At 35.0% G+C, this 18793-nt stretch overlaps 2 protein-coding genes across 2 annotated transcripts in view; one reads left to right on the top strand and one right to left on the bottom strand.

Moving 5' to 3' along the window:
- LOC113228885 overlaps positions 1-4725 on the bottom strand; it is a 46912-nt gene extending 42187 nt beyond the window's left edge. The window contains exon 1 of the mRNA XM_026462311.1: positions 4446-4725. The gene's annotated coding sequence lies outside the window, so the exon portion shown is untranslated. The remainder of the gene's footprint in view (positions 1-4445) is intronic.
- LOC113228908 (probable ATP-dependent RNA helicase Dbp45A) lies at positions 556-18255 on the top strand. Its single transcript, XM_026462345.1, has 10 exons — positions 556-617; positions 2842-2870; positions 9900-10093; positions 10808-11019; positions 11587-11722; positions 11910-12079; positions 12991-13218; positions 13999-14126; positions 15581-15734; positions 17931-18255. The coding sequence occupies exons 1-10, from the start codon at positions 556-558 to the stop codon at positions 18253-18255; spliced, it is 1638 nt and encodes a 545-aa protein (XP_026318130.1).
- The last annotated feature ends 538 nt before the right edge of the window (positions 18256-18793 follow it).

The raw sequence follows: 18793 nt of genomic DNA, 5'->3' as shown, positions 1-18793 counted from the left end.
TAATTTACTCTTTCATACTAGTTCTCGTTGTTATTCCTCTCGCACTTTCATTATACAATACTGTTTCTTACTATCTCTTTCGCACTATAATGGGTGGGTGTTCCCATCTACTAGACTCTACCTACTGCCTACATTACATATTTATTTATTTAAACTAGGAACAGGAGGCAAGCAATAATTTGCCGCTGTATGCTTTCTTTTTTCCTAACTACATTTCTTGTCTTCACTTGTTACTTTTTAGAATCAAAATACTTAACTTATTAAATTTTTTAACTTAGCTTATTTTTTATTGCAATGTTTTCTTATCTCTATTACATTTTGAGTGATATCCTATGATCTACTGTTATATCTATATTTTCTTAGTTTCACATTATTTGTTCCTATATGTTAACTAAATATTATGCACAATATTTGCCAACATATATTTCTTGTTTTATTTTATTCCTATTTATTAACCCACTTGCTACGTTATAACAATATTTCATAAAACCCCCAAAAGTTTGGTGGAGAGCAGCTAAAGACCCTAATTTCGCAACAGGAACAATATCCTAGGGCATGTATCCAGGACTAGCAACCTGCAAGGGACAACGTGACAGAATGGTTGCTAAGGTTATTAGGTTACGTAATTTTTATATTTTACAAATTTGCAAGTAAAGTTTACACAATGCTTAATGCCATTATTACTTATTATTTATGCAAGTCAGTACAGTACCGTTCTATTCAAAAGGTTAAATAGTGTGTTCTGAATTAATAATATTACAGTATATACCAGGGTTATTTAAAAAAAATATTAATAACCTCGCAGGACTATGAAAAAATATTATTATAGTTCCAAATATAGCCGCAGGTAGAGCTACATTATCATAACAACAAACTCAACAAGTCTCAACAAAGTAAAAAACAATATTAATTTCAGGCGTGGAAAAAGTAAAAATATGCGTGAAAATAATAATGAATTAGATATAATATAATTTCACCTGGAAACATGTTCGGAAACCCAAACATATTCGCTTCGGGCATTCGCCAGCCTCTCTCGCGGCACGATCGCTTCGCTCGCTCGCGCTCGGTTCATGTTGCTTTTTCATATACTAAGCTAACACATTGAATGCGAGGGCGCAACTTTTAACCGTATATAATTCAGTCAGGGTGCCATTTTCCCTGTGAACAATACGGCTAAACGTGGCCACCGCTTCTTAGAACGTATCGTGGTCACAATCCGGTCGAACAGAGGTAGTCGTACTAGAAAACAGGGCCATTTTGCAAAGCGGCTAGCCGTAAAGTAATACGGCGCTATATACAATCGGTTGCGATATTACTATCGCTCGAGAGGTTGTTAGTATTTTAAAAATAACCCTGTATACAAAAAAAATAAAAATCATAAACGTCTATAAAATTTATTGTAAGTACAAGTTGCAACATAATTTATTATAAATAAGTGATTTAAAATAAACTACCTTATTATACTCGATCTTGGTATTTCTCATTAAATTTTAAATTAAAAAAATAATAGTTGTTACAAATACTATGTCCATTATTTTTGCATACAAATTATTTGCAAACATTTGATTTTGATACTTACTGTAGTATGAAAAAGTATTGGAATTCTTTGAAGATACAAATAAATCATGAAATAATTGATAATAATCAAATACAATTTCAAAGTGATGAATGCATCCATTTTAACATGTTCCCTGTGTAACTGGAAATCAGAAATTGACCCTTCACATTATTTTTTTTATTTTGTAAATATGTTGGAATTGGTTTATATTAATACATTTATGGATTGCTAAATCATATCCATAAACCCCTTCCATTTTCTCAATTTTCCCAAGTGTCCCACATGTGATACACATGAGTTCTTTACTTAGTGCCACATACATGGTGCATGCATGTACTAGTTCTTTGCTTAATGCATCACTTAGAATTTTTGCATGTTTAGAGTTATTTTGACAGATGTTTTAGTTATTACACTTACTAATAAAAAAATCATTTCCATAAACCCCCTTCCCGTTTCTCATTTTTCCCAAGTGTCACACATGTGATACACGCACATAACTTGTTGACCACAACACAGTATTCCAGGCTGAATGCATGGGCATCAAGTTGGCGGCAGAAGCAATCATAGCGAGAAGAGTAAAGAACTACTCCATTCGAATACTCTCCGACAGTATGTCAGTACTTCAAGCACTGAATAGCTATGACATAAACTCAGGGCTCATTTACGAATGCCATCAAGCACTCATGGAGGTATGTATACAAAACCACGTAACTCTTCAGTGGATTAAAGGACACAGCGGCTCACGTGGCAATGACGCAGCAGATGAACTAGCCAGGAAAGGGTCGGAGACGGACGCTGTAGGACCAGAACCGATAGTGTCTCTCCCCTGCCAATGGTCCACAACACCTATACACAAAGGTACAAAATCTTTACATAATAATACATGGACCACCCTTACAGTTTGTAGACAGGCGAGGGAAGCACTCCCAACGCTCAACGCCAGTCTATCTCGAATACTAATTAAACTTAAAAGGCAAGAGCTTCGCACTCTAACTGCCGCCCTAACGGGTCATGGTCCATACAATAAACACCTTTTCAATTTAGGTATCACAGACAGCCCTCTATGCAGAGCGTGCATGAAGGGGGAGGAAACGGCTGCACACATCCTACTTCAGTGCTCCGGCGTGGCCAACTACAGGGCAAAATACGTTGGAGTGCCAAGGTCGCTCCCCGAAGTCTTCAGCAAACCAAGGAGGCTGCTGAGATTCCTGGAGGAGCTTGGGTGGCACGAGTAGGACCCTGCACCCACCACAAGCAAAATAGGCGCTTTGTCGTCGAGTTGCGGATACCAGCCCGTTGCACCAAGTACCAAGTAAGTAGGTATTAATGATTGTGATTTGCACATTGACTTACAAATAAATGGACGACGGCTCTAATACAAAAACCACGAAAAAAATGTCCCAAGTCAACCTATTTAAATGTAGTGACATGACAAGGAATATAAAAAATTTAAATTAAAACGTTGAAATTAAATTGTAATGTCATCGCAGTACTGTCTAATTTTGCTTGCTTTGCTGTCAGTCAAACAAATGAAGACTAGAGCGTGAATGACACTCTGTATACAATTTTAACACCCTATAAGTTCGGACGCTTTTTAGCGCAGACCCAACATCCATATAATTGTATGTCAATGGATTTGCATTTAATTTTACAAGGAAATTAGTGATAAAACTACATTGATAATAATAATAACGCACACACTCAACATAGCCCCACACTTGGGAAACCCTGTGTCGCGGGTGCCATGGACACACACATCGCAAATTACACCCAAACTCATGAGAGAAATAAATGTAGGCCATACAAATATTTCTCCCGGCCCAGGAATGGAACCTGGGACCTCTGCATGGCAGTCCGGCAAGGTAGCCGTTCGGCCATGGAGGTAGTTATAATAAGTAGTAATTAATATAGTAAGTAGTAGTTACAATAAGTATTTCTTAATGATACTATTTAAAGTAGACAAAATTGCCATGTTTTGTTTGTTCTAAACAACTTTGTTTGAACACATTGGAAATGTCCTTTCTAGGCAGTTTTTGTGGAGAGCTCTATGTTCACAATTAAGAGCGGATGTTGTATGATGCTCTATTTATAAACACAAAATATGTTCAGCAACTTTAAAATTAGAAAATATTTTTAATATATTGCAAACAACAAAATATTTTTAAATTATAAACAGTAAAGTATAATAATTAGCTAATTATGGCTCTTATCACCATTTTGGTACATTTAGTGTATATATTTCACCATGAATTATATACACCTATTGACATTTCAATAAAACAACAAATTTTCACTGCCAATTTTCACACATTCAATATTTATGTAATGGTATCCAGACTACCCCATGTAAGTATATAATATGCCCCTTTTGTAGTTATTGCACTGTCAGTACATGTAGTACTCAACTTAAATATAGGAACATACTCAAATGACAGTATTCTTAAAAACGGACTTTGCACTCTTTATAATTCTACCAACTTTTATAAAAAGAACATTTTGTACAAAACATGTGCGAGTACATAAAATACAATACACAAAATGCTTATCAACACTGCACTTACTTGCCAGCGCAAAGGTTATATAAAACTCATACAATGTTTTTGCTGTAGACCGAATTGATGCCAATTTTAAACACGTTTCTGTAGTAGCCATATAAACGCTTGCATGTCAATGTTGTTATAATTAGGCGAGTTGCTATGTTGTGCTTTCATAAGTTGGAATTCAGTGCGTTTTCCTTAATAAAGATTTTATTGATTTCTAAACAAATGAAACTCATAATTCTTACTTATACACCGAAGTTGGATGGCATTGTTTCGTTCTACGATAATTAAACTTACCCAAAGGTCGGTATTGTGTAAGAAAAATAAAAGTTTAGTCAAATACTTACGGTTGCAATTAAATTATGGGAAATCCTGGCGTATTTGTGTGCACATACATGTACACCGTGAAAGCAGTAGAGTAGGTAGCGGAATTTAAAATGTTAAATTCACTATGCACTATAAAGTTCTTTTAAACTGCCCCGGAAATATTACTACGAACAGTAACGCTAAATCATAGCTACGCGTTTATAAATCGAAATAAACCGATTTTATTCGAAATTAAATCATTCACGCACCGGCCACGATTCCACGTCTTTCAAGACCACGAGACAACTTCACTTAACGAGCACTTGCTAGTGATACAATAATCAAAAATACTGACATGACATGAAGTTCGCCACTTTCAAGGCGTTATTTTTTTTTTGGTACTGTTTTTTTCCATTGGAAAAGGCAAAGGCACTATTGCGCCATACAACCAATTAACGTTTTTTTTTTTTTTTCCATTAACTTCGCGTTACACCGCGTTTTTACTATCGTGCTAGCAATACACTAATGTTTCGTCGAAACAATCGACGAAACATTTTCGACGAAACATTCGTGTCGACTGGTTGAAACGCGTTCACACATTCGTGCGATACGCCACGCTGTCACATTTGTGCGATAGGCGATGCGAATAGCGATGCGATGCACGACACGCATAGAGGTGTGTAGAGGTGGGTGATAAATAACGTCACGATGAAAAAGTCACGATGATCCGCCGTCAAACAGTATTACCGTGACTCGTTGCACGGAACGACGTTCCAAAGTCACATAGGTGTTCCTCCGTTCCAATAGCTGTCCCCATCACTCACATCACGACATACGTATTTGATACAATGCGCGATCTCCGTTCCGTGGTGACTGAGCGCGCCACTCGTTGTAGTTCTCTTCAAATCGGGCCATTTCGGCGATGGGAGTGAATAAAATAGGATGACTTTCTTTGCTCTCTCACAAGGGTCGTAGATGCTTATTACTACTAGAAGAGGCGGATGAAAATAATCTGCAGCAGTTATTATAAACCTATTTATGAACAAAGTAAAATATTTTTGTATATTTGTTTTAAAATAAATTAAAATGGTGTCAGCGAAATCAAGAAAAAATAAATATGGACATTATAGCCTTGCACAGATCTAAAGGAAATTTTAGTCAATTTTGGAAAGACACTAACAAACTAAATTTTAAACAAAGTAGACCTATTACAGTTAGCGGCCGTCATACTGGAGAAGATATTGCTAATGTGTTCATGTCGCAATTTAATGTGGAGAATTCATTGAGCTCTTTACCACCCGTTGGTGACGGCGCATCTGGCTGTCGTGACCGGGTGGTGGAAACGAAATTACACTTTAAACCAGAACAAATCTGGAACTGTATACGTAAAATGAAACGTGGTAAATCGCCTGGTCACGACAGTTTAAGTATTGAACACATTCTTTATGGTGGGCCGCTGCTGCATGAATACATAGCTATACTTTTTAATAGTTGCATTTCAAACAGTTATTTGCCTGCGGATTTCATGCGAACGAATGTTGTTCCTATAGTGAAGAACAGGACCGGTGATCTGAGCAATCCCTCAAACTACCGACCCATCTCTCTCGCAACAATACTTTCAAAAGTACTAGAACGACTAATACATCCATCTATTACGGAAGCTGTAAAATTAAATGAAGCGCAGTTTGGATTTCGGCCCGGTCTCTCAACAGACATGGCTATATATTGCCTAAAAAATACCATAAAGCATTACTTAAAAAGAAAAACAACTGTGTATGGCTGCTTTCTCGACCTAAGCCGTGCTTTTGACACCATAAACTACCAGCTACTATGGTCAAAAATGATGAAAGCTGGTGTGCCAATTAGTGTAACATGTCTGTTGAGATACTGGTACGGGAATCAAATTAACGTCTTACGCTGGGAAGATGCGTTCTCTGAGGAATACAGGATGGTCTGCGGGGTTAGGCAGGGCTGGCTGATGTCACCGGTCTTGTTTAACCTTTATGTTAATGACCTGATGGAGGAACTTAGCAGTGCAGGAGTCGGTTGTCACGTCGCTGGAGAATGTGCAAACAACTTCAGCTACGCTGACGATATGGCATTGTTAAGTCCCTCTATTAGTGAAATGAGAAAACTGATTGCCATATGTGAGCGGTATGCTGTCTCTCATGGTCTTCATTACAACGTGAAAAAGACGAGAAGTTATGATATTCAAATATGACAAAGTGCCTGAGATTGTTGCACCCGTTACATTACTTGGGTCAACATTAAAAGTGGTATCTACTTTCAAATATCTAGGACACATTATTACCGATAGACTCACGGATAATGAGGACCTTGAGAGGCAGCGCCGAGCCATCTCTGTAAAGAGCAATATGCTGGCACGGCGGTTTGCGCGCTGCTCAGACCAGGTAAAGATCACCCTGTTCCGGGCATACTGTCAGGCGTTTAATACCAGTCAGCTGTGGTATAGCTACACTAAACGGTCATTCGGCATGTTACGGGTGCAGTATAATAACGCATTTCGTACCATGTTGGGTTTGTCATGGCGTTGCAGCGCATCTGGTATGTTTGCCCTGAACAGGGTGGATGACTTTTACGCTTTAATGAGAAAACGAAAATGGTCTTTTACTGAGAGGCTAAAGAACTCGAAAAACTTATTGGTGCAAGTCATTTTTTCGCGATGCTATTGTTGTTTTTAGGCGTTTTTGTAATTATTATTATTTTACAGTTTTTAATCATAGTGCCACTTTTTGGCTTTATTAGCTCTTTTAGTAAGAAAAGTAAAAAATTGGAAAAAAACGAAAATAAAGCTTAACCTTCAATATCACAAGATGATAATGATTTGATTGATATTGATGGTAATTAATTTTTCTATTTATAATTTGTAAAGTTAAGAAAAATATGTATACAAAAACATAATCTCATAATTATGTTTTTGTTCAGCAACTTTAGGCAATTTTATCCCAAATTAATTTCTCGCAATCTAGCAACTTTTTTACTTATGTTTAAATACTTCCTTCTGGAGATAAGTGGCAACACTATTTATTCGTCCTTTTTTTATTAATGGTTTCGGCTTAGATACAAGTCCTTTGAGCCATGTCTTCGTTTAATTATCGGATACTCAGTAATATTTTCCATTGTAGTTCTAATAGATTGTTTTCAATTTCGCTTAAATAACTTAGTTCTCTTATTCGGGTTTTTTTCATAGTCTTTTAAGCGGCGGTGGTGAATATTTTTATTTACACTTTCACATAGATCACAATTATCTTCTATCACTTTGGACAAAAACTTTGAATTCATAACTAGTGGAATTTCCAGGATAAAGTATTTGTAATTTGGTTTAAGTTAAGGAATATAGTTCTAACTTTCTTCATCACTATTTCTTTTTTCGTTTGTTCTTTATCATTTACTTAAAATGGAATTAATAATCTTTGTAAGTCTACGGAAATGGCAGGCTTTTAAAGTTCCAACTACAGTCTTTTGACTGTACTTGTAACTTCAAAAGCCTGCCATTTCCTTATTCGTCCCGCTTCAGATAAACCACAAAGTACTTTATATATAGATAAACTGTTACATACTGTTGTACAAAATGGATTGGAGTAATGCGCGGGTCTTGTATTTTCTAGAACTATATGTATGAAACCTAAGAACTCATTTGAAACCCGAAACATCCAAACCATTAAATTAAACACATAGTTCACGATGCATGGAACCGTATTAATATCATAAGATTACCAGTCAATAAGTTGAAAGCGAAGAAGTTAATGGCAAATTTTCATGCGTATCTTCGTAAGAAAAAAACAATCTATAATATCGGGTGTGGGGGTGGAAGATGTATATGGACCTATATGGTTCGCATATACCGCCATTGAAAATTTCTAGGGATCAGTGTATGGCTGCGAACGCACAATAGACACTGAAGATAATGTAAATATTTTTATACCATTGTTTAGACAATACGTATATACGTAGGTGTCGCGCGCAATGAAATGTAAACGTTTGTTAATTTTCGAATATATGTAATATATATATAATATATATTATATTAGATATTGCAAAAACAAGTACCTACTTTGTATTGTATTCAAAAATATGTAGTAAGTAATCATGTCATGAATTTTTTTTAAGTGTACTTTTATTTCAGAGAAAGTAAACAACCAGTGATAAATATACACTTGGTGAAAATCCCTTAGATCCCTTAGGCCGGATTCGAACCGACATCTTCTAGCTTACCGTGCCAGACGCTATACCAACTAAGCCACGGAATGAACCAGCGGACATCACGAATTTTTCTATGTGCTTGCGTCGTGTCTTTGTATTTGGTTTTTCAACGACTTTTTAGTCGTAGCACCATCTTTGAGAAATCTATGAAAGATTTATCACCCAGTTAGTATCTTTATAGCTACCAGTCCTGGCGAGAGATATCGCTATTCGCTACATTTTAAATTTTTATTGAATTGATGTTCAATTATTTTTTGTATCGTAAGGCAGTCTCCATTTTCTGTCTGTTCTTCGAAAAAACTCTACCTATTCCTATCCATGGTTATCACATAAAATATCGTGCAAATTCGTAAAATGTAAAAATAAAAAATACTGCATTTTACAAAATAATTGAACGTGAAAAAATTGTCACGAAGAATCTCTAATAATTAAAAATAAAAAGGTCTAATTATAATAATTTTAAGACGATTTCTAAAATGTCAATAACACATGTTTTGCAATTGACTGTCAAGTGGAGTTGTTTTCGTGCATTTTCTGTAAATTTTATTCGACAATAAGTTAAAAAATGGACGAAAGGAATGGAAGAGAGTTTTCTCAATTAGGTGTAAAGCAATGGCTGATAAAACAGTTATTCAGTCTGGGTTTGTATATAACATAACCTATCATTAGACAAAAATCATAATTTTCCTCCTGGTTTTAGTTTTAATGGAAAAGTAAATTTCAAAAACTGAAAGTGCATTTTGTTTCTTCTCTGCCTCATCTTACAGTTTAAAACAAAATGCTTGAATATAAAAGATAATGCCAGTTACTGCCCCACCATTAATAGCTTTGTGTTATTACAAAGATTGTCGAATGCGTAATTAGTTCTTAGTTTTCTAGTTCCAAATAAAAGTATTATTAACTTCTGGGAACTTTCAGAAGCCTTGTATGATTAAAGGTTAAGGAATTAATATTTTAAAAACAATGTTATAACTTACCAAAGTTCTTAGTAGTTAAAAGTAGATCTTAATAAATAATTATATAATTGAATTTTAAATTAATCTTTAATTGAGTCTAAAATAGATAGATAATCATAATAACCACCACATACTCGTAGATACACACCATGCTGCATTTACTTGACTTAGGTCCGTAAATGTGGTTCAAACCAGCTAACAAGCTGAGAAGAATACACTAAATAATATTAATAATAATATATAATAATATAATTGAATTTTAATTTCACTAGTATACTTACTATATTCATACCCTTATTTATTGTCTTTTATAAGGTATAAGAACGCCAACACCAATTCAGAATGGTTGTATAACTCAAATCCTCTCTGGTCACGACTGTATAGGAGCAGCTAAAACTGGTTCTGGAAAAACCTTTGCTTTTGCCCTTCCTATATTGCAAACCTTGGCTGAAGACCCATATGGAATATTTGCTTTGGTTCTCACACCTACACACGAGCTCGCATATCAGGTAACAACATTTTGTTTCATGATCATGTCATTGTAATTGAAACTTCTCTGGTACGCAAGTTTTCTCCCAACATTTAAATACTTTCACCATTTAAGTAAAAAGAACAAGATACAACTGTTTGTGGAACAAAAAATTACATATACAATAAAAATAATAAATATTGAAAATTAACTTATGACTAAACCTGCAGTTCCTTAAATGTACTTTAAGCAGTAAACAGACAAATTGATAGAATAATAAATACATCACAGAACTACAAAATACTGTATTGTCAGGGATAGTGCAAACCCACATATGTAACATTGGTAAAAGGTGCCTATCTGCACTAAACCAAATTGTATAGGAGAGGGATTTAAAATTATTACTTTGGTGTTTCAATGGCTATGCCTTTCATTTTTGCACATTAAGCATTCATTTTCATTGTCTGCGGACTGATAACAAGAGATTTCCGGAAATCACGCTAATTTGGTTGCCAGGATATTTACGCGAATTTGATTTGACTACTAAATTACTGAAATGGAAACTCATAATCCAATGCTAGTTACGTGTAATTGCACTATCTCCGACGGTGTTACAGATGGGCTAAAATAAAAAAGAGGCATCATAAGTTCAAAAGATTTTGAAATCATAAACTCAATTTAAACTGATCTTTAAATTGTCAAAACTTCAGAAATTACAAAAATTTAACAAACATTATCGTTTTATTTTATTTAGATTGGTGATCAATTTAGTATACTTGGACAGCCCTTGAAGCTCCGAGTTTGTATAGTCACTGGTGGATCAGACCAACTGGAAGAATCACTGAAGCTTGCCAAGCGCCCACACATAGTTGTCGCTATGCCTGGTCGGTTGGCAGACCATATCAGTGGCTGTGACACCTTTTCTTTGAAGAAGATTAAATATTTAGTATTGGATGAGGCTGATAGGTAAGGCAACATGATTCGAAGCATTACATACTTTTCTGTATTATAAATTATCTTATATAAAAATGAATAGTAGGTTGTTACCATGGCTACAGAGAATTCTCTGAAGCAATGCCACCCTAATTGTTATATTTTTTCTTTTAAACTAATAATAGTACATTTACAAAAAACGCATGTGCATCATGTACGTCAGCCGTACATTACAGTGGGTAATATCATAAAAATGTTTGTGTGATGTGTTCAAAACAAATGTTGATGATGATGATCAAAGATGAACATTAGTGTCATAATTTGAAAATTTTTTAGCATTTGTTTAAATATGTCCATGAGTGTATTTGTTGTTACCACTATTTCCTTAGATTTTTTTTTGTAAAAATAATAAGCATCAATTAAGATGGCAAATAAAACTAGTTTTCACTTAATTGCAGATTGTTCAGTGAATAATTTCAAGAGGACTTAGAAATAAGTGTATTTGTTGTTACCACTATTTACTTAGATTTTTTTTTTGTAGACAACAACTAATTAAAAAAATTAAAATGGCAAACAAAACAAGTTTTCACTTAATTGCAGATTGTTCAGTGAATCATTTCAAGAGGATTTAGAAACTATCTTTAACGCTTTGCCACAGAAGAGGCAAAATCTTCTCTTTTCTGCTACAATCACATCTGATGTGAGAGAATCAAAAATACTGCCTTTGAATAAAGAGGTACTACATTATCTTTTTTTATTTATCTGACTCTACAATGAGGTTGATAAGGTGTTATAAACAGAAAAATTAACACGCGAAGCAGTGTTTTAGTGGTTTGGAATTTCCTTACACGTCACAACAGACAATTCTTTGCTTTATATAATAATATGTGTCAATGTTTAATGTACTTTAAAATTAATTGCAGAAATTATTGATATGGACGGAACAAGACGAGCAGTTGACAGTATCAACTCTAGACCAGCGCTACGTAGTGTGTCCTGCCTACGCTAGAGACGTGTATCTCGTACAGACGCTAAGAAAGTACAGGGAAACAAAACCCAGCTCGCACGTTATTGTCTTCACTGATACTAAAAAGTAAGAAATAAGACATAAACAAGATATTTTTCTTGTCAAAACAAACTAATCTGCTCTTTAAATGGCGACAATGTACAATAAGCCAAGAAGTGTTTGGATAAATCAATAAGTACATTGTATTTTAGTTTGGGTATATATTGCGATCTTCAGGGGTGGCCTATGTCCAACCATGGACGTCTTTCGACTGAAACATCGAGTACATATGGATTGAAATGATGACGACACATTGTGAAGTTCAGATAATGCATTGTGCGACGCGTAAATAATTTCATTGTTAAATTTAATAAATATTGCTCATTAGGGTATTTGACAAACATCATCAATAAGTAAAATAAGTGGTGCTCACTGTAGCAACAGAGCTGAAATTTATTGATCAACTCATCCATAGAACAAAGACCTATGTGCAAGACTACTTGTTTTCAGGACATAGTACATTTCGTTCATTCTTCTTTGCTGTGGATGTCAGATCGACCGTTGTTCGATTTTATATTTCCGAAACGAAATAAGATTATATAAATTTTCAAAACACCTTTACATAGGCCTTAGTTTGAGTAACGAAATTATGTATTTATTCTCTTTTCGCTATATTATAATCACATGGGACTCTGTTCTTTGGATGAGTAGCAGTAGTTACAGACATTCAGAAATCTCGAGACTAGTTTGTGGCTTCAAAATCTTAATAGTGCCACACAAGTTACATATTACTATCGTTTTGCTAAAAAGGGCCATCGAAATACATATTTCAGATTTTCAGCTTCTGCATGCGAGTTGACTATAACAAAATATTTACTTCTGTCAAGTACTCCATTACAAACTACACTCTTAAATTAACCAACAATTGAGTAAGTTTTTCATTTTCTGTCATCAAAACTATTTATTTATTCATACATGACACGATATTACACTTTCAGAGAATGTCAAGTACTTTCAATGATGATGAACGCAATAGGTATGGACAATGTATGCCTACATGGATTTATGAGGCAGAAGGAACGCGTTGCCGCTTTAACGCAGTTCAGAAGTAATCTAAAATGTACATTAGTCGCTACTAATGTGGCTGCAAGAGGTCTGGATATCCCTACTGTTGACTTGGTTGTCAATCATAAGTTGCCCTTAGAACCAAAGGAGTATATTCATAGGTAAATTTGATTTTTCTTTATGTACTTATTTTAGAAGGTCCAGAAATTGACCCAGAGTTGACTTTTCTATTGTCTCTATATTACTATATTGGACAAGTATAAAAAATGCATGTCTATAATTTATTTTATAATTTTATTGTCCTTCCAGAATTAATGGTCAGATATAGATAGACAATCAAATTTCGGTAAAGAATAAAATAGTAATAGGCATTTACAAAATGTCGCACTTCATTGAGGGCCACATAAATTACAATGAACTGACTGCATTGCTATAAAGAGACTGAACATATCCCAAAACGTCTGTAGAGTTATTGGAACAGAAATGAAGTTTATATTATAGTAACTTTTCATTTAAGAACACGTCCCAGCTTGCCGCGCCGGCGATATGTGACATAATTATATGTTTATCTTTAGCATATTGAATAACGAAATCTAAAATGAGTCAGATACCCTTAGATATTTTTATAGTAAGATGGATTTTGTATTTCTTATATGTATTTGTATTGTGTATTAATTAAATTTTTATTGAATTGATATTCAATTATTTTTTTGTGAAATTACTCCACTAGTTTGTTATAATTATTAATACAAAGATCGAACACTCAGAAAAAATTCCTTCGATCCGGTCGGATTTCAATAATTTCTTCGTCGTTAAAGCAAATTTTGATTTAGTTATGTGGTATAAGGTTTAAAGTTCTGAAGATGCGCGATCTTAGTGAGCAAAAGAAAGCTGGAGACAAAACAAATTCCTTTGTAATAAGTAGGTGCCTTGTTTTTCAGAGTGGGCCGTACAGCACGGGCTGGAAGAAGCGGAATGGCAATATCGCTCATTACACCTTATGACATACTGCGATTAGGCGAAATAGAGGATCAAATTAAGACTAAACTCAGCGAGTATAAGATTGATGGTTAGAGTGCTTAAATTTTCAAATAGATAATACCATAGATGCTGCGCGTAAATGTTTTTTATATAATATCAAGTGCCGAGTCGAACAAGTCATGCGCCTGATGGTAAGCTACATACCTGTCCATAACAGTTGCAGTGCCACACCGAGCTTTAAATCGCAAAGATATGAGGGGCACTGCCACTGCGCCCGTCACCCTGATACATAAATTGACAAGTGCCATGTGCCTGTAATTTCCCCTTCTAAACCGGAACAGTAATGCTGACATTGCTACTTGGCGGTAGAAATAGGTAAGGTGGTGTACGTTTACGGCCGCACATATTCGCATAATTAACGCACCATTCATTATTATTTAGAATTGAAGTGTTCACTCAGGGTTCAAATCATTTAAAATGTATTTTTGTGTCAATTTTTTATTTATTTATAAAGGAGTCACCACACTTGTTAACGCAGAATCGCATTAAAGCCGGTCGGAAAAAGCTTCATGTCCTTGAATGTAAGAGCGAAAAAGACGTGCGTTTCGCATCGGTTCGTATGAACGCGACTCGCTCTGCGAATTTCCGATCGCGCCCGTACGCATGCCGACGACGACTGATCCTGGTTTAAAAACAACTACCGCGACGGCGCACGAACGGCCGCGTTAAGGACGAATCAGCTTAATGCGACAAGTATGGTTAAACACGATCGCATCAAGACGAATCCGCGTTAATAAGTTTGGTAACTCCCTTAATATATCGTTAGTATGTACAAACTTTCATAATCATACTCCGATAATCGTAATACTAATCAGAGATGCTAGTATAATCAATAGGTAAAGTACCTTGAGAAAGGCTATTTTAATAAAGCACGAGAATCCGTGAATTAATTCTTTAATAAATATTAATGTGATATCCCTACGATGCGAGAAACGTGTAGGCATCGACGCACCGAACAGGCAGAAGTTGGACTAATTGTCTTAAAATTGGCCTCTGTGGCCGAACGGTTACCATGCTGGACTGCCACACAGTGGTCCCGGGTTCGATTCCCCATTTTGATTGCAAGGAGAAATGTTTTTATGGCCTACAGTTATTTCTCTCGTGAGTTTGTGTGTAGTTTGTGATTGTCTGTGTGTCTCCATAGCACCTGCTCACATACTCACAAAGAGCGGCCGGAGGAGCATTTTTGGTGTAAAGTTTACTTAGCATTTTGAATCTTCTAAAGAGAATTGATTTGAAGTGATAGAATGTATAGTGTGGCATCGCGAGACAAATAGCGACTAATTCAAAGAGGCACGGTGCTAGCTCCTCGGCGTTAGGCCGCTGCGCGCCTCTGCTCTTTTAGTGTGACTTGATCCTTAGACGTTGGCCTTTCACTTGCTTGTTTATACTACGACATGAAATTTATTGTGAATATATTTAGTGTGTGAAAAGCATAACAAAATAGAAATTAAATTAAAATTAATTATCTTTTGACTGCAGATGATGAAGCAGTTAAAGTATTTACAACAGTAAGCGTCACACGTAGAGAACAGGAAGCTCAGTTGGATAATGAAGAATTTGAACAGCGTAAGAAGAACTATCGGATTAAGAGATGGATACAAGCAGGAGCTGACCCTGAGATGATGGAGGAGGGGTGAGAAAGCTCTTCACTATTCGAAATTGTTTGGACTGACCTTGACTTACAAATATTAGTTCATAATTTCATATTATTATTCTCATTGGATCCTTGGTTCATGTTTATCGATGTATGTACAGTCAATGCCGTAAGATATAGGACTTTTCAGTTCTAAGAGCCTTCATACGCATTGAACAGAAAGGTATAAAGGCATTTTATGTAATGTAAAGTCTGTTTTTTTTAAGACGGAGTAAAATGACATTTGCTGGGTTGCCAGTTTTAATAAAATTTGTAATGGTCATGTAGTTGTTGTCGACAGTTTTATCGATACATTGCTAGAGAAGGTAAAACTTTGCCAAAAATGTTTGAATTGTAAAAGACTTTTAATGGTTAATGAGAGAGTTTTAATGATTACTATTGCGTTATTGCCTTCATTATTCCTATTTTGACAGTTGGTTTACTAGTATCAAAATCAATTTTTATTCATAATCATATATTTTAATAAGAACAAGTGAAGTTGATTATCTATATAAAATTAAAGTGTAAAAATTTAAAATATGTCTCTCATTTGTAGTTTTTATACACATACTGCTAAACTTAGTGTATGTACGTATGAATTTTCAAAAATTAACTATTCCAAAATAAACCTGTGCCCAGCAGTTGGACAAATAATTGACCGATGATGATTCAAATGAAACGAGTTCGTATATTTTTTATTTCATAAACGTAACCAACATTCAGTCGATAGTCGATATAATATTTATTGACTTAATCACTAGCTGCTTGCAAGAGGGCAACACTTTTGTGCAATGACCTGTCACTTTACTCTTCAAAAAAGACACTATAATTAAGTATCAAATTGGCTTACAATAGTAGTTTATGTGACTGTTACATAATGAAAGGCATTAAAATACGAGTGAGGGTTTCTCACATCTCACGAGTGTTTTAATGCCTAATAATGTATTGTTACATACAATGCTTTATCTACACACATGTTATAAGCTCTCTGTGATGTGTTCTGGAACCACACGTTACGACTGGCGAGTGGCGAAATGGCGGCAAATAAAAACTTTTCTCACGCATGTCACACAACCGTAGTTTTTATTTTTAATTCATAGACAAACTAGAATCGGCCCCAACTGTCATATCGTTCGATATCAAGTAACGTGTCAAATTGTCATAGTTGTTTGCTATTAACATTTCATTTCGAATAAAAATTCATCTCGACTGATATTAGAATTGAGGTCCAATCAAATTGTTTTGTTTTTCATACATGTTCGAAATTGGAATGTAATAATAACATCGTAACATCGTATTCGATGTTAATAATGAAGCAATAATAACATTTTCACGGATAAGAAATTTGTTCCAACAAAACCGTTTACCTTTATGCTGGTCGATATTTGCGGTTTTTGTACATATTATAGAGAGTTTATGATATGTGTGTAAGTGTGTGTAGATAAAGTTTCTTAAAACACATTCGCCGATGATGCAATAAGGAAGTCATATCAAAATTAAATTTACGGCTTACAGGTTAAAGTTTTTAAGTTTGTTTAGCACCTTTCCTCATACTGATCTACTTAGAACCAAATAGTAGGTAACTGCATGTTCAATGTATACAGACATTTGACATGTGATTTTTTTGTGATGATTTGACGTCCTCTGTGGCCCAACGGTCAGTACTATGGGCCCTTGATAAGATATAACTAATATACAGGGTTTTTCAACAAGAACTTTTTGTAAATCAAAATAAAAAAGTAAATTTAGATGAGAATGATTCAAATTTTTATTGTATTAAAAAAGTAAGGCTTGGCAATTATGAATGAAAAATGATATCTGATAAATGTCCACCACGATCACAGTTACAGATGTCGATTCTTTCATCAAAGTTTGTAATCACTTTTTGGAAAAATGGTGGGTCTATTTCGTTAACCACATTTTGAGCAAAACTCAAAATTAGTGAAGTGATTAACGAAATAGACCACCTGAAGGCAGCAATCGATTCAATTGGCTTCGTATAGACTCTGTCTTTAACATAACCCGATAAAAAATAATTCACATCAAATTTAATTCAGAAATTGTGCGATCAAGAAATTTGGTTTACAATAAATTCATTGTTTCGGTGGCTGTGTGACTATACCCGCGAAACCGTGTCGTGGTCACTGTGTTTGCCAGTGCAACTTTTTAAATTTTACTACATTTTTTTGTTTATAGGCTGGAAGAAATGCGTCGAAAACGAATAAAAGCCGCAAAGAAAGCAAAATTAGCCAAGATACAACAAATACAATCCCAAATAAAAACTCAAAATCAGGCAGTGCAAAACGATAATCGCGTCAAAGAGACAGAGGCACAAGATATCGATGCGTCAATCAAAGATAATTTGAAGAAAGTAAACAAAAGTTTGATGAAAAAAGACGACAGGTTCAAAGATGTGATAGGAAAGATAAGTAAGATTAAAAGAAAGGCTGATAATGCCAAACAAAAAGAGGAAAACAAAGAAAAGGTTGTAGGTAAAAAGAAAGGTAAAGTCAGTGGATAATTTACTAAGTGAATAAACTTCTTAAAAATGCTTTGTTTTATTTCCTGAACAAACGAATTTATCAGCGGCCATAACATAATTCTGTGACTTACAAGAAATGCGTAAACGATTAGGTATGTAGGCACTTGTACCAAATCACAGGACTGACCTTCCGAGTTACTAACTATTCCCAAACACGTCCTTCCACACCTGTTTGACTGCTGTCGAAATTGACGTCATGTCACCGAATTCGATATTTTATATAACAGGTGCAGTACCATTCGGTGCTTTAAACCACAAAGATTGCGGAGCACTGGCACTGCGCCCAATACTTTGAAATATAAGTTGACAAGTCCCATGTGTCCGTAATTTCACCAGCACCCTAACCCTTTATAACCTAACGCAGTGATGCTCACATTTAGCGATGAAAGAGACTCAGTCTTTTAAGGCGTTTTATAACGACTCGTATCTATTTTACAGGACTCGACTCTAAAATTAAAACTGGAGGTTCGAGTTTTTATTAATAATAAACAACTCGAGTTGTTTGCAATGGACTTGG

Source organism: Hyposmocoma kahamanoa, unplaced genomic scaffold, assembly GCF_003589595.1.
Source record: "Hyposmocoma kahamanoa isolate Upper Pololo Valley unplaced genomic scaffold, ASM358959v1 262, whole genome shotgun sequence".
Taxonomy (NCBI): Eukaryota; Metazoa; Arthropoda; class Insecta; order Lepidoptera; family Cosmopterigidae; genus Hyposmocoma; species Hyposmocoma kahamanoa.
This window is presented reverse-complemented; position numbering and strand designations above follow the sequence as displayed.

Coding starts and splice junctions, on each gene's coding strand:
- LOC113228908 (XM_026462345.1), top strand. CDS start 556: ATGTATCCAGGACTAGCAACCTGCAAGGGACAACGTGACAGAATGGTT. Junction 2,871..9,899: donor CCCGTTGCACCAAGTACCAA/GTAAGTAGGTAT, acceptor GTCTTTTATAAG/GTATAAGAACGCCAACACCA. Junction 12,080..12,990: donor GTCTTCACTGATACTAAAAA/GTAAGAAATAAG, acceptor TTACACTTTCAG/AGAATGTCAAGTACTTTCAA.